We start from the raw sequence: 15,408 nt of genomic DNA, 5'->3' as shown, positions 1-15,408 counted from the left end.
TGCACCCACATGGGTGACCGGGAAGAAGCTCCTGGCTTTGGATCAGCGCAGCTCCAGCCATTGTGGCCATTTGGGGAGTGAACCAGCAGATGGAAGACCTCTCTCTCTCTGCCTCTCCTTTTCTTTCAAATAAATCTTAAAAAAAAAAAAAAATGGAAATTACATGGTGGTTGAGAACTTAGTATGCCATCCCGTGCTACAAATGATTTCAATTAATCTCTATTAACTTCATGGCCCAGATAGGACTATCTTCACACATGAAACTCTGCAAGTCCATACTGAAGTCATACTAACTGCTAAAACTAGGGTTCAAACCAACGTCTGTACAATGGCCAAACTCTGCATTCTTTCCCACTAAATCAAGTGCATCTTTAACAATTAGGAATTTTCATTGTTTTCCTTAGTTATTCATGACCTTAAGTTCTCTATAACCTAAACAAAGTCAAACTGTTTGAAAGGACAGTCTACATTCAAATTGGTCTTTCAATGCCTCATACATCTCACCCATGGTACTCTCAATCTGGAACTGGCTCTGACCACTTACTAAGTTAATGGTTCAACATGAGACAACCAGCATTTTATTAAGTGCTTGTCAAGTGCTAGACATATTTAGGGATATCTCATGAGCATTAGAACCACAGACACCTGTACCTTAATTTCCCATTAGTACCTCAAACTCAACAAGTCTCAAACGACTCGCTCCCCTCTCCATGTAATTATAGCCTATTCCCTTCTTCTCTTTTTTATTTTGATTGGTACTAGCAATTATTGGTCTGTTGTAATTTCGAAATCTCTCTAGAAATCGACTATAATCCATTCCACTGCCAGACAATTAGTGGAAGGCCCATCTGGATTACTCACAGCTCTCTCCACCTCCGACGCCCTCCAAAGTCCATTCAAGGGTTAAAATAAACTCTCAAAAGGGCCAATACGATGAACCACCCCATCCATCCTCCCACATTGACAAGACTCCTTCAAGCCTCCCACATTGACAAGACTCCTTCAAGGGGTCCTCGTTGGCCTCTCCTTAAGTCCCAAACCTTTCTGTCTGACCTAAGACTCTGCTTGAAGAGGACCCTGCTCAGTTTTTCAACTTGAATTTTACCACTCCAGCTTAACACTGTTACAGCTGAACTCAAGCTTTCAGTTCCTGGAATACACGAATGTCCTCTTTTACGTACAGGATTCTGCATTTTATATTCTCTATCCCTGCTCCATTGCCTTATCTTTTAGGAGCAAGACAGACTGCTTGTCTGACAATGAAGTTGGGTTAGATTCTTAACCATGCATTTCAAATACATACCATGTTAATCCCATCGTAACATTCATTATTATATCACAGAAGCCCAGCATCATGAAGGCAGGAACTTCTATTGTATCTTGTTCAACACTGTATTTCTGGTGCTGGTAGGCAGTATAATCTTTTTAATGAATTAAAATTATTAAGTAACAATTTAGAGAAGGAAAAAAAAGAAATTCATTTGAAAACTTTTTCAATTTTCTAATTTAATAGAAATAACCAAAACAATGTGGTTTTCAAACAAGGCTTTAAACTAATCTAATACAACTTCTACAACACATTCCAGAGCATTATAACAAGAATTATTTACAGGCAGCTAATGTATTAAATAACCATGAAAAGAAAAAACTTGCTTTCATTACACACCAGCAAAAAACACAGGAACAGAACAATTAGAAACTGCAACCTTGTTTAAAAAAATTAAATATGATTATTTCGAGAATACAATACCACAGAAACAGCACTTTTTCTTTAAGGATCATGTTGAAGGGTACTTAACTATGTGCAAAAGTAATAGTAGTGGTAGTAATAATAATGAGGGGAGGAGACCAGTTGAAATACTGGAAGCAAGGAATTAGTAAGGCTGTGAATTTAACCCTTTCATGTGGAGATACCTCTACATAGAAAATTAACAAGCTCTCAAATTTCACATATCTTTTTTATAGGCTAATGTACATGTTTCACTGCTTCAAAACATAGTAAAAGCCCACATTTTTCAGACCAGGAGCAGACATGCAGTTCATTCTAAATATTGAAATTTAGGCCACACTTGAAAGGGAATATTGCAGTGGCACTTACAAAATCATTTTGGTGCCTTCCCACATATAAATTTGGTGAATTTAAAAGAAGAGCATTTCCAATTTTAACTATCACCTGCTAGAAAAGGGCTAAACTTAATTTTTACATTCTGCATTTGATATGGCAAAAAATATTTAAATTAACTTATTTTTGAAGATAATTTTGTTCTGCAGATATCATAAAAATATATATATATAAAGGACCACATAGGCAAACATAAGAAACTAAGATGGAAGAAATGCATTTTGACCACGACATGCATTTTGACCATAAAAGAAATCATTATACCCAAGTGTACATGTTGAAATCTGAAATGTTTACATAAATTGTGGCATATAAATTTTTTTTGTTAAAAAAGTACCTTCAATTTTTTTTACTCAAACACCTACTTTTAAAAAAATATTCAACTTTCCCCAATTTTTAAAATAAAATGCCACATATATTGTCATTACCTCCAGCATACATTTAAATTTCTTAATTTTTAAAAGAGACTAGGTGATATGCATACAAACTTTCCTATAAAATCACCATCCAGGAGAGGATTATGACATGCTATTAGGCAACAGACTTAAAGCAGTGTTATTGCTTTATCAAGGAGGAGATAACCATGAGAAAAAAATTAAAGGAAACATCCAGGTCTGGTATAAGATCAAACTTTAATATGCCTTGAAAAATCTTGAATCATCTTGAGCAGATAATATAGTATATAAATGAAAATTTCATGGGATGAATTAAGAACTTGATCATTTTAACTAAGAGAGTGGGGTGGGCAGATTTTTGTACAACTACTCACAGATCCAATGCATAGTATGCAAATAAACAGTGCTGATTGACAAGAAATGAGATTTTCATACTTCATGTGTTATATGCAATAGGGATGGGTACAGGATGTAAAGGCCACTAGGGAGGGGGCCACAGCAGCTACTCCCCTTCAGAAAGAGACCACTTACGAACACAAGGTAGGGCCACAATCCAAGGGCACAGTTGGAAGTCCTGAATCTTTTTATAAACATCAATCACTAATAATTACGTGGTGGGGTGCCTGCTGAGGTAACTGATAAATCTACAATTTGCACACTTTGCAAGCATTATTTCTTTGGATTAACTAAAAAAGAAATCTCAAAACTGTTACAATAAAAAGTCGTAAACTTAAGTGATTTTTAAAATTACCTAAGCTTCTCTTATTTGAGGAATCTAAATACCAAAAGAATGAATGCTGACACTGGGCTCCACACCTTAGCAGCATTGGGGTGGTGTCTTCAAATACATCATGGACTGCAATCTAATCATATTTGGGAATTTTCCCATGTTTCACTTTGCAAAGCAATTCCTTCATTCAATGAATAAGCTGCCCCAAGTGTGAAAAAACACATCCAGGAATATGAAAGAAATGGAGTTTAAAAACAACCTGCCTTCAGAGATTGAGAGATACTCAACTTCTTTTTAAAAAACATCAATTAATAGGAAAACACATATCTGAATGTCAATTTAAGTTTTTATACTTTTTAAGCAGTTATGTCACAGCTGAACAAATAGCTTAGCAGCACAATAATCAGTGTGCAAAAAAAAAAAAAAAAAGCTTTAATGAAAATGAATCCCTTCACTTAATGGTGGTTTGTTGATAGTTATTAAAAGTAATTCCTCAGCAGTATGAAATACCTTGTTTCAGAAATGGAGCCAAGTAAATGCTGATAATAAAAACACTTTTAAATTAATTCAACCAATCTTAACTCAAACAAAATTAACAAAACCCAAGAACTCCGTCTAATATAAAAATGTTAAGGGGACACATTATTTTGTAAGGCCTCAAACACTGACAAATATTAAATCTGTTTCTCCTGCAATCTGGGAGAATCTATTTATGACTTACTATCTAAGAGTTTTGAAGAGTAAATACAAAATATCAGAACTCAGAGCCTTGACAGAAAGTTAAATACATCTTCTTTTCCAAACTGTGGCCCTGCACATCCGTCTACTTAGACACTGCAATCTGGGATGTGGTGGAAAATAGGCATAGATAAAAGAATTTTTAAACGATGTCCTCCCTCTTATAAAAAAACTCCTCTTGAGGATCTGAAGTTTGAGTAAAATAAAACCAGTTTGGTAAATTTATTTTAAAGTTTAACTTATAACAAAACAAACAGAAGCTAAAAGGAAGCCAGGGGATATAAAGTTAAGTCAACAGCAGTAACAAAATCCATATCATTTAAACACACCATCAGAAGGCCTGGAATTGTATTCTTGTTTACCCACACCACTTGTTAACAAAGAAAAACAATCCAAAAGAATCTGTGTAATAATGCCTTTAGAGAACTTTATTTGATTCAATATGCACTAAAAATATTTACCTCTTAGACAATTACGTCAAATAATTTTCTGAGTAGTCTACTGTTTGAATTGCTCAAGCTGATTTTTTTTTTTAAAAGGCAAATTAACTTGCCACAAATCTGCCGACATCTGAAAAATATCTAATGGCAAATTCTATTTTGGTCACTTTATATTCTAATATGTCCATACAAAAGTAGGACTAAAATTTTTTATCCAACAACAAAAAAAGCCTGTACACAGTCTAGAACACACATCTTGAATCTGAGCATACAAATGAAGAGAAGAAAAATGAACCAGAGCCAAGTTGGTTTATCTGCCTCAGGTGCTGTAGCCAGGGTAGTACAGGTGGGTTTACTCCAGTAACCATTCAAGTGGGGATTGGCTCATTTTCAGAATTTACTTACAGGCCTCTTCTAAGTCTTTTAAGCCCCCAGTCCATGCAAATGTCCCACTTGGTGGACAGATGAGTAATCTAACCCCACCGGGTTTATCTTAATATTTTGATATTTCAATAATAAGCTGCTTCTGAAGATTTTTTGAGAAGTCTGTTCTCTATTAAAATAAGATAGAACCTCAAAATATGAATGTGAACATTAGAAATAGACAGCATATATTACAAATCCATTCTTGATAGGAACATTAGTAAGAATACACATTAGCTTAAAAAACAGGCTCAGCAAATGTTGCTGATCTGCCAGAAGTTTTAGTTCACTATTTACAAATAAGACAAAGTGAAATACAGAAAATTTTACACATTTGGTAGTTGACAGATTACTGTTTGCCAATAGTGGTCTATCAGAAAACTGATATGAAGGAAGACTGGATAAGAGCCAGTTGTCACCTTCTCAATCAAATTTAAATGTACAGAAAACTAGATTATTTTTGAAACAAACATTCTGCCTTTCATGGGAATAACTATATGATCAGATGATCTGATTGGGAAGTGTAATCGTGTGGAAGTGTTTTCTGGAAATGAATACTATAATTCTATATGATCCACTACTAAAAGTTACCATTTTAATTTCATTATACCATTGAATTTGATTAAATGATGTTCAATGGTCATGTTTCTTATATGCAAAGTATGATTAAAATTAAAATTACTTGATTTTCTTAAGCCAATTTAAAAACGAAGGCCCAATAGTATCAAAATGAGAAAAAGTATATGGCATGATTTAATGCACATCTGCACTGAGATTAAGGTAGAATCTGAGCTATTTTGACTTTTACCTAGAAAACAACCCAGTATTTATGTGTGTGAAGGGGGAGGCATAAAAGTTGTTTTAGTAAGTGTGCACTCTAGTCCAAAGACACAATTTATCAAGCAACGTAAGTCTCAAGTATTTACTTGTACATCAGTATCCTGCACCAGTCAATATTGCATGATCGTCAACATCTGCCATTTCTAACACCAGAGGAATCATCCTTGTTAGTAACAGAACTCCTTGTATCATTTTATTTTTGCTTTTTATAGTTGCATATAAAGTTCTCTCCCCCTTTCTCAACAAGAAGTATTTTCTGGCCATCATTTCAATCTAACACTGTGTGGAAGCTATCAGCTTCTTCAGGTGGTGCCCATGCAGGCAGGATATTCCAGCAACTCTTAAAAGTTTTCTGGTTTCTTCCTCTTCTTCCTTTTTAAACAACTGATTTAAGTCCACGTCATTTACTTTATATGTACTGGTCTTTCATCTGACTTTAGGCGTTTTCTGCGGGGCTGTATAAAGTCTTCATCAGAGTCCTCAGTTACCTCACCGTCATCCTCTTCCTGCTCAAACTCTGGCAAAGGTGCGAAGGTCCTGTCTGAGTAGATCTCTGTGAGTTTATCTTCAAAGTACAATGCAACTGCTTTCCCTGCCTGAGCTACTTCTGAATCAGCCTGCAAGCAAAAGATAGGAATATTCACCTTGGGTAATGCATATTCCTTCACCAAGTTTGCATGGTCTGAAAAGCTTACCTTCAAATTAATCTCTTGTGTGTCTGCATAAACTTGAACAACTTTCATCATCTAAAAAGGATACCAGAGTCAAAAACAAAAAAGGGAAATTATAATCCTTTCTAAAGTTATGAGACTGTATAGGATTGGTGACGAAAGTCAGCCATACTAGGGAAAACAAATTGCTACAACCAGATTAAGTGATTTCTAAAATTCTTCTATAGAACATGGAAGCACTTTTTTTTTTTTTTTTAACAAAACTGTCACTAAAGCTATTGTGAAATCTAATTGTCGCATTTCAAACAGGTAAGGTCAATTTGAGTAGGAATTGGTCTGAATACATCAATCTATCCAAGAGAAAAATATTTGTGAAAACAGTGATATAAAGAAACATGGCTTTAAAAAGCTGTCAACCTTTCAACAAGCAACTTAATCAGAATTTTATCTTTATGGTGAAATGTTAACCATAAATTATTTAACCATTAATAAGGCAGGTAAAGTGAATTTTTGGGTCAACTTACAAAAGCATACATATTTGAAAACATCTAACTGCATTAAAAAACAGAAAAGTTGGGAACTGTACTTTATAAATTCAACTTAGTAAGATTTTACTAATTTACTATGTGGCATATTACATTATTGCTATAAAGATGACTAGCCTTTTCACTTTAAAAGGATTACTTGTTTTTAATTTTAAAATGCTGTCTGATACTTCCAGAAGCACGATGGGTAGACATTAAAGGATTCAGTGTGATTTATTTTGGCAAGAAGCATTTGGCACCCAAATTTCATCAGCAATAAAAAAATTTTAGAATTAACCTTTATAAAAACTTTTAGATTCTCATACTCAACACCATTCTCTTCTACAAGGAACATTGCATAACATAATAGATTTGACTTCACCCAAAATGTATCACAACATAAGTTCCTTGAAAGAGGAGTACATCATACTATTTTTTAAGGTGCAGAGGGCTCATCCTTATTCTCAAAAAATTACATAACCAAAGTAAATAAAAGTCAGATTGCTGAAAAGTGAAAACTCAACATTCTATATTCTGGGTCCTATCCTAATGAGCCACCAGAGATTAGTTTATGATTTTAAGGTTCTACATTTATGGAGTCAATAATAAAACCCTAAGAGATTGGTACAGATACCCTTCCTAAATGTACCCAAAATGTGGGCTCTCTTTAATCGTATCTCACAAAATATACTTAGCTACAGACAACTTTCCATACTTGGCCCAACCCTCAACTTACTGAGGAAGGGATATTCAATAATATTTTTAATTCATTATATTTAGATATATATATTCCAATTATACATAGTAAACTCTCTTCTTCGGAGCTGTAAATACAAATTCCATTTTTGACAGGACTTAAGCAGAAAAAAATACTTTAACTAAATTTGAAAACCTAGCAGAAAAACCAAAATCAAACAAAGAAAAATGAGTAAAGGAAGACTCTATAGGTTGGAAGCTAACATACTTCATTAAACCTTTCACAGTTCTTGAAGATCAATCGGACATCAGCCACAAAGTCATCTGGGATTTGGTAGTGTTGGGAATGTTTTTTCTGAAGCTTCTTTTTCACTGTGGATAAATCCATTGGTTTCTTTATAATTTTATAGTAGTTCGGTATCTAAAATAAATAAAAAGGATAGATAAGAATTCTCCAAAAATGCTTAACCATTTAGTTTGGTAATGTACATCATATTACTTTTAGAAAAAGAGATATTGATTACTGAGTCAGCGACTTGGAAATCTGAGGTACGGCAAATGTATTTTAAATCTTCTGCCTCAATCATATAGTGAAAACCAAATTTACAGAGTAAGTGCCAGTCTCCACAACTGATTTATAATAGAGATTCCCAAAATTCTGTCTTTAACCAATAGACTTGGGAAGAAGGCAATCAGCAAGGGTGACTAACCAGTGGATAGTTTCTACCTTTCAGATAGAAGTGAATGTAGAAAAGCTATTGAAATACTTGATGAAAAGAAAACAACTGAAAGAATTTCTACTGTGAAATCTATGAATCTGAGGATAAGATACTTTCTAGAGGGGCCAGCATTGTGTCACCATGGGTTAAGCCTCTGCTTGCTATAGTGCCAGCATCCCATATGGCATTGGTTCAAGTCCCAGCTGCTGTACTTCTAATCCAGCTTCCTCCTAACGTGCTTGGAAAAGCACCTGAGGATGGCCCAAGTATTTGGGCCCCTGCACCCATATGGGTGACCCGGATGAAGCTCCTGGCTTTGGCCTGGCCCAGCTTTGGCCACTATAGCCATTTGGGGCATGAACCAGCAGATGGAAGATTTCTCTCTGCACCTCTGCCTCTTTACAGCTTTACCTCCAAAAAAATAAATATTTTTTTTTTTTAAATAGGAGGGAGTACATTTTAACATCAGATGATTATTTAAAATCTTCCTTCTGTGTACATCTATTACAGTTTAAAATTCATCTCTCTGCTTACCCAAGAAAAATGTCAACTACCATTTAACATTCTTTAGCGGGCCTGCTATGCAATATCTTATACAATAACTGAGGGTAGCAAATAAAATAGAGGTAGCACATTCTTTTTTTTTTTTTCTTTCTCTTTCTCTTTTTAAAATATTTATTTACTTATTTGAAAGAGTTACAGAGAGAGGCAGAGGCAGCGAGAGAAATCTTCCATCCGCTAGTTCACTCCCCAGATGGCTGCAACAGCTGCAGCTGAGCTGATGATCTGAAGCTAGGAGCCAGGAGCTTCTTCTGGATCTCCCACACGGGTGCAGGAACCCAAGGACTTGGGCCATTCTCCACGGCTTTCCCAGGCACATTAGCAGGGACCTACCTGGACAGGAAGTGGAGTAGCCAAGACTCAAACTGGTGCCCGTACAGGATGCAGCGCTGTAGGCAGGGACTTTAACCCGCTGTGCCACAGCACCAGCCCCCAGACAGCACATTCTTATCCCAATTGTTAGTCACTGAGACTTCCGCTCACTCTTTTTTCTTTTGTATTTTAGAGCCTTTCCTCCTTACCAAGTCTCCCTCTCTCTTAAGATAGACAAAAAGCAATGACTTACAAAATTTCCCAGGTGTCTTTCCTCAAATTTTGACTGTTCATATAAGAAGTCTTATGAAGGCAGAGTCAGTGGAAAAGACTCAACTGTATGTTTTTATCCAAATTAATATTTACAAAGAAATTATTTTTCCTCATAGTATACAGCCTGGAATCACCAAGACTACAATCTTAGAAATAATCCAGACTAATACTCTTACTGCATAGTTAAAAGAATAAAATCAAAAAGTATATAATTTCCCCAGTTATATGTTGGTTGATGGCAGAACTTAAGTCAAGTCTTCTGACTCCTAGTTATTCTTTCCATTATTACTACTTTGTGTCTATCTTAACATTAAAAGGTTGAAGAAATTAACTGGGTTCTCAGCAGAACAAAATCATGCAAAACAAATTTTTACAAGTGAATGTCACATTCATTTAGACTAATAAAATATATGATTACACAAGTGCCTAGTATGTTATCAGGTACTATGCGTAGGTTAAATACTTCATATAAGTTATCTTTTATAACTTCATGGTAATCCAAGGAAGTAAGAAACAGCATAAGGAAACAAAACTTGAGTCTTAGGAAGTTTAGGAGCTTATTCAAAAATTCTGAGTTTTAACACAGTCCAGGGCCAAAACCTATACTCTTAAGTACCATATGAGACTACTTCACCAGTGAGGGCATATTAAAGTACTCGACTCACCGAAACAGGAACAGGCTCCTGGAATTCAATACTTAGTTCATGGCAGTAGAGGTAAAGCAGAAGACGTTCACATTTCTGGTCCCCCCCAAAACAAACAAAAAAACAGAAAAGAAAAACATGAAATGTCTTCTCCCCAGATAGTCTTGAGAATGAGAACTTTATTACTACAGAATATTTTTACAACAAATTGGACAGAAGCCTCCTACTTACTAGACATTCAAATAAATATAAAAAGAAAATCGCTTCCTTTCTGTTTAGTTTCAGACTATCTTCTTTCCATTTTAAACAAGCAAGAGTACCTTTATCCTAAAATGCTAAGGTAATTTATCTATTAGTATGTCTTGATTACACAAGTGGAAGAAAACCATCAAAGCAATGTAAAGCACTTTGTGCAAAAATTAACAGACTACCTGGCATTAAATAATCACTGGGGGCTGGTGTGGTACAGCAGGTTAAGCTGCCACTTGCAACGTCAGCATCCCATATGTGAGGATGGCTGGAGTCCCAGCTGCTTTGCTTTTGATCCAGCTCCCTGCTAACATGCCTGGGAAAGCAGCAGCAGATGACCCAAGTACTTGGGTGCCAGCCACCCACATGGGAGATCTAGATGGGGTTCGAGGCTACTGGCTTAGGCCTGGCCCAGCCCTGGCCACTGCAGCCTTTTTCTCTCTCCTTTCTCTGTCACTCTTTCAACTAAATACATCTTAAAAAACAAAACAAAACAAAAAAACACCCATTGTTGTAACTCACTCTAAGTCCTCAAAACAAGCAAGACAAACATTATTACCCCTTCTTCAAATGACTGTACTCAAGTTCAAAAATACCAAAAAAACTGCCTTCTCAACCCAATTTTAGATATTTTAATGTTACAATTTTCTATTTATTAAAGCTTCTTTTAATTTAAGTTTATGAAACCCAAACACACATCTTCTCGTTGTAGATACAGGAAGAATTTTTAAATATATACATCAGATTGGAGCCAAACTTAACCCTAATGACCACAAAACTATATGGAAGAATATTTTGTCTTTGGAAATCAGACTACATATCAAATGAGCAGAAATCTGAGTAAAGAGAAAGGATTTTAGATTTCACTTTTTTTTAAGGTTTATTTTATTTATCTGAAAGGCAGAATTATAGACAGAGAGAGGGAGAGAGATCTTCCTTTTGCTGGTTCACTCCACAAATGGCCACAATTGCTGGGGCTGGGCCAGGTCAAAGCCAGGAGCCTGGAGCCTCATTTGGGTCTTTCACCTGGGTGCAGGGGCCCAAGCACTTGGGCCTTCTGCTGCTTCCCCAGGTATATCAGTAGGGAGCTGGATTGTAAGTGGAGCAGCCAGTACTCAAACCATTGCCCATCAGGGCTACTAATGTTGCAAGTTGCTGTTTAACCCATTATGCCACTATGCAGTCCCCTAGACTTCACTTTTAAAAAAGATTTATTTATTATTTATTTGAAAAGTAGAATGATGGAGGGGGGGCCAGAGAGATAGCTATCACTCTTCCAGTTGCTGGTTCACTCCCCAAAACAGGTGTTAAGCCAGGAGCCTGGAACTCCATCTTTGTCTTGCATGTGGGCATCAGAGGATACAAGTATTTGAGCCATCTTCTGCTGCTTTCCCAGGCAATTAGTGGGGAGTTGGATCGGAAGGAGAGGACCTAGAACTCGAACTGGCACTCCAATATGGAATGGCAGAGTTGAAAGCAGCAGCTTAACCCCCAGCACCTCAATGCTGGACTCAGACTTCATTTTTAATAGTGAAGGGAGGCTATTAGAAGTTAAGCAAGTGAGTGATAGATCACTTTAAAAAAAGAAAGAAAACTCTTCAGTGCAGAAAACGGACTCAAAGGGGACTAGAAGGAAGAACAGTTAAGAGAGTACAGTAGTCCAGTTGACAAATTATGATTGCTGCCTAGGGTAGTAATAATGATGGGAGATTACAGTCATTCTTGTTCCAATAAGTTTCTCACCTGAACAACAGAAATAAATGGTGATGCCTTTGAATGATGGGGAATACCAGGAGAGGAATGGTTTTTATATATTATTATTTACTTGGTTTTTGCCTTTTGTTTTTTTTTTTTTTTGAGGAAGAGGATTAGAAATGAAAATCTTAGTTTGGGACACATTAAATTTGAGAAAGCTGGGTATAAGGATCTAGAGTCCAGGGCTAACGACAAAGATTTCAGAAGTCACAAAAACACCATCAGAGGAGTAGCTCTAGTAGTTAATAAACGTACAATTCAAATCAGAGTAACTGCATTCAATTACTGGCTCTAGCTCCAGGCTCCAGCTTCCTAATACAGGCCCTGGGAGGCAGCAGTAAGGACTCAAGTAATTGGGTTCCTTCTACCCCCGTGGGAGATCCTGGACTGAGTTCCTGGGTCCTGGCTTTGGACTGGCCCAAAACAGATACCTGTTGTGGGTATCTGGGGAGTGAATCAGCAGATGGGAGTTATCTCTCTCTGCTTCTCAAAACATGTTCTTAAAAACCATCAAATGATGAGATTAAAATAAATTTTATTAAGCTATGTATATGCTACACAGAGGAGTAAAAAAAAGGATGTTCTAGGCAGACAATTACAGAACTCCCACTACTAAGTCAACTATTTGATACTTACCCTTTGGTCCACGGGGCTTAAACCCTGTGCAGTTTTCCCCTTTTTACTATGTTGCAAATTGTCACAATCATATTCAACTTCTGGCTTCCCAATATCTCTGCAAAATGTGCATATCCAGTCCCCACTAAACAGGGAAATAAACAAGACAATCAGTCCACATAATTAAAACAAAGCTTGCTTTAGAGAAGGTAGTTAACTAGATGCAATTCTCTAGTTTGTTTTCTTTAGTTTCTAATTTTTTGGGGACAAAGGAGAGTTCTACAGCTGTCTAATCTTCATAAGGTGAACTTGTGTGATAATAACTTCCCACAATTTTTTTGCAGCCAACTGATTATCTTCTATAAAGCAATATAAAAATGACACCTTTGCATTAAAAAGGTATCTCATTATAGGAACAAGTACTTGTACCATAGGTCTAAGACCAATTCTCTGAGGCCCTAGTATTATCATTACATGGACAAGATTCACAAAAGAAAAGGGGATAGGCTATAGAGTTCCTTAAGTATTTTGTACTTTTTTGGGGGCATGTATTAAATAGGCCAAAAATAAATGAATTATTTTTTATGGCCATACAGAAACTAGAATATATACATACCTGCAAACTAGAGTGCATGTACATATGCATACTCTTATCTTTTAAATCTGTTGTCTACTGTTTTTATCAGTATTTCTATCAAACTATAATTCTAAAATGACTTATTCATACTCATTCTATATACACATACATAAATATACAGACAGACAGACAGATAGAAATCCTACATCTAGGGATTGTACTCACTAATCTATATGTGTCAACAGTTAACAATTCCTTCCAAAGCATCTGCCTTTGAAAGAAAGCAGTCAGTGGCACAATCCTAACATACCAAAAAGAAAGAAAAATATGAAAAGCCTTAATTTCAAGACCAAAGTGTCGATGCTTTTCTTTTCTGCAACAGTAAAGAAAAAGAAGGCCTTTGATTACACTTGTGGAAAATAACTTCTTCCTAAGATTTAGTAAGAATTACAATTCTTCAAAAAAACATTGTGGTTCTGTTTATATATCCACTACTTTCCCAATCCAAAAGGTTGAATCTTCCAAAGACAATAGCGTCATTTAATTAAAATCACTGCATCTTAAGGAACTTCAGAGGAAATCCTAGCAAGAAAGAAGCTGAGTTTCCACAACAGTATTGGTTTATTTTCATTTAAAAACAAATTGTGTTGTTCAATGTGAATTAATGCTATAACTAGTACTCAAACAGTATTTTACACTTTATGTTCTGTGTGGGTGCAAACTGATGAAATCTTAATATATACTAAATCGATCTTCTGTATATAAAGATAATTGAAAATGAATCTTGATGTGAATGGAATGGTAGAGGGAGCGGGAGATGGGAGGGTTGCGGGTGGGAGGGAAATTATTGGGGGGGGGGGAGCCACTGTAATCCATAAACTGTACTTTGGAAATTTATATTTACTAAATAAAAGTTAAAAAAAAATCACAAACAAACAAACAAAAAAAACCAAATTGGGTATTAAAGGAGAAAGGGGAAGACTTAAACAAATATGCCTTTACTATGCTGTGGTCTCTGAAACCAATCAGATAAGAGATTGCGTGAACATAAACATAAAATTAGGGGGAGAAGGCTGGGGAAAATTTGATAAATAGGCACTAAGTAAGTAGTAAGGACTTCTGGGGTCCTATTGCACTGCAGGGTGACGACAATGTTAAATGTACTATATATGTCTAAAGAATTTCTTTAAAATTTACATATATACACGTTAACTGGAAGGGAAGAACTGGAACTCTTCTGAATAAAACCGTATCACTTTAGATGTAGAATCTGATCTCTGAAAATTAGCACGTTGCGAAAGCTCACTAGAGAATCGCAACAAGACTACTAACCTAGCCCAGCAAATCTGCTCCACTTTATCAGCTGGTATCACTAGCTCGCCTTGGGTGTTCATCAGTTCATCAATGACTTGATGCTTGAAACTGTAATTGGCAGGCATGGGATCAGTCTGAGGACAAAGTTCATAATCTCCCTCACTCTTTTATCTTTACTCCAAGTTCTTATTTACATAAGGAATTCGGCAACTGTCCAATCCGAAGTTAATGACCCCTACTAGTTGATCAAAGGAAAAGCCTGAGAATTCTGCAGAGTGCTTCAAAAGGCAGGCACCATCAATCAACTATTTCCAGTGGACAGAAGCAAACTATTCCCCTCTCACTCTCTCCCCTAAAAAACCGAAAAGATATTGAGGGTGTTTTTACAAAGGATTGTTTTCTTTTTTTTTTTTCTTTAGAATGCCTTTTGAAAGTTTTAAAAATGTTAAAAAAGTTTTGGGTATTACTCCCTAGAGCTGCCTCAAACTGAATTGTATATTCATAAATAAAATCACAATTGTAGACCATACAAAGATGATGACAACCGATAAAAACTCATTTTCATCTGGAAAGAAACTTTCTCCTACACTCTGATCTCCTTGGCTCTCTGGATTTTTATCTAATTTGCCTACGCTAAATGTAAACTCAAAGCCAGGAGAGGACAAGTACTCTTCATTGTGAATGTTACCCTTAAGATTCTAGACATTTTATTGTTCTATTTACAGTTTGTTTGGAAGGTAATACCAAAGAACTAAGAGGTTCCCCATTTTATAGAGATACTACACACTTGTAAAGGACATGCACCTGGAA

The 15,408-nt window shown here is 35.9% G+C and overlaps 1 protein-coding gene across 2 annotated transcripts in view; it reads right to left on the bottom strand.

Annotated features, from left to right (window-relative positions):
* Positions 1 to 1,489: 1,489 nt before the first annotated feature.
* TRIM33 (tripartite motif containing 33) overlaps positions 1,490 to 15,408 on the bottom strand; it is a 149,792-nt gene continuing 135,873 nt past the window's right edge. The window contains exons 16-20 of one of the 2 annotated variants that reach the window (XM_017345956.3): positions 12,729 to 12,852; positions 10,110 to 10,184; positions 7,848 to 8,000; positions 6,384 to 6,434; positions 1,490 to 6,305 (exon numbers count right to left, since the gene is read on the bottom strand). In XM_017345956.3, the coding sequence (XP_017201445.2) occupies positions 6,093 to 6,305; positions 6,384 to 6,434; positions 7,848 to 8,000; positions 10,110 to 10,184; positions 12,729 to 12,852 (616 nt within the window). In that variant the 3' untranslated portion in view covers positions 1,490 to 6,092. The remainder of the gene's footprint in view (positions 6,306 to 6,383; positions 6,435 to 7,847; positions 8,001 to 10,109; positions 10,185 to 12,728; positions 12,853 to 15,408) is intronic. The other variant, XM_017345957.3, reaches the window with a different exon arrangement.

Source organism: Oryctolagus cuniculus, chromosome 7 (assembly GCF_964237555.1).
Source record: "Oryctolagus cuniculus chromosome 7, mOryCun1.1, whole genome shotgun sequence".
In the NCBI taxonomy this organism is placed as follows: Eukaryota; Metazoa; Chordata; class Mammalia; order Lagomorpha; family Leporidae; genus Oryctolagus; species Oryctolagus cuniculus.
This window is presented reverse-complemented; position numbering and strand designations above follow the sequence as displayed.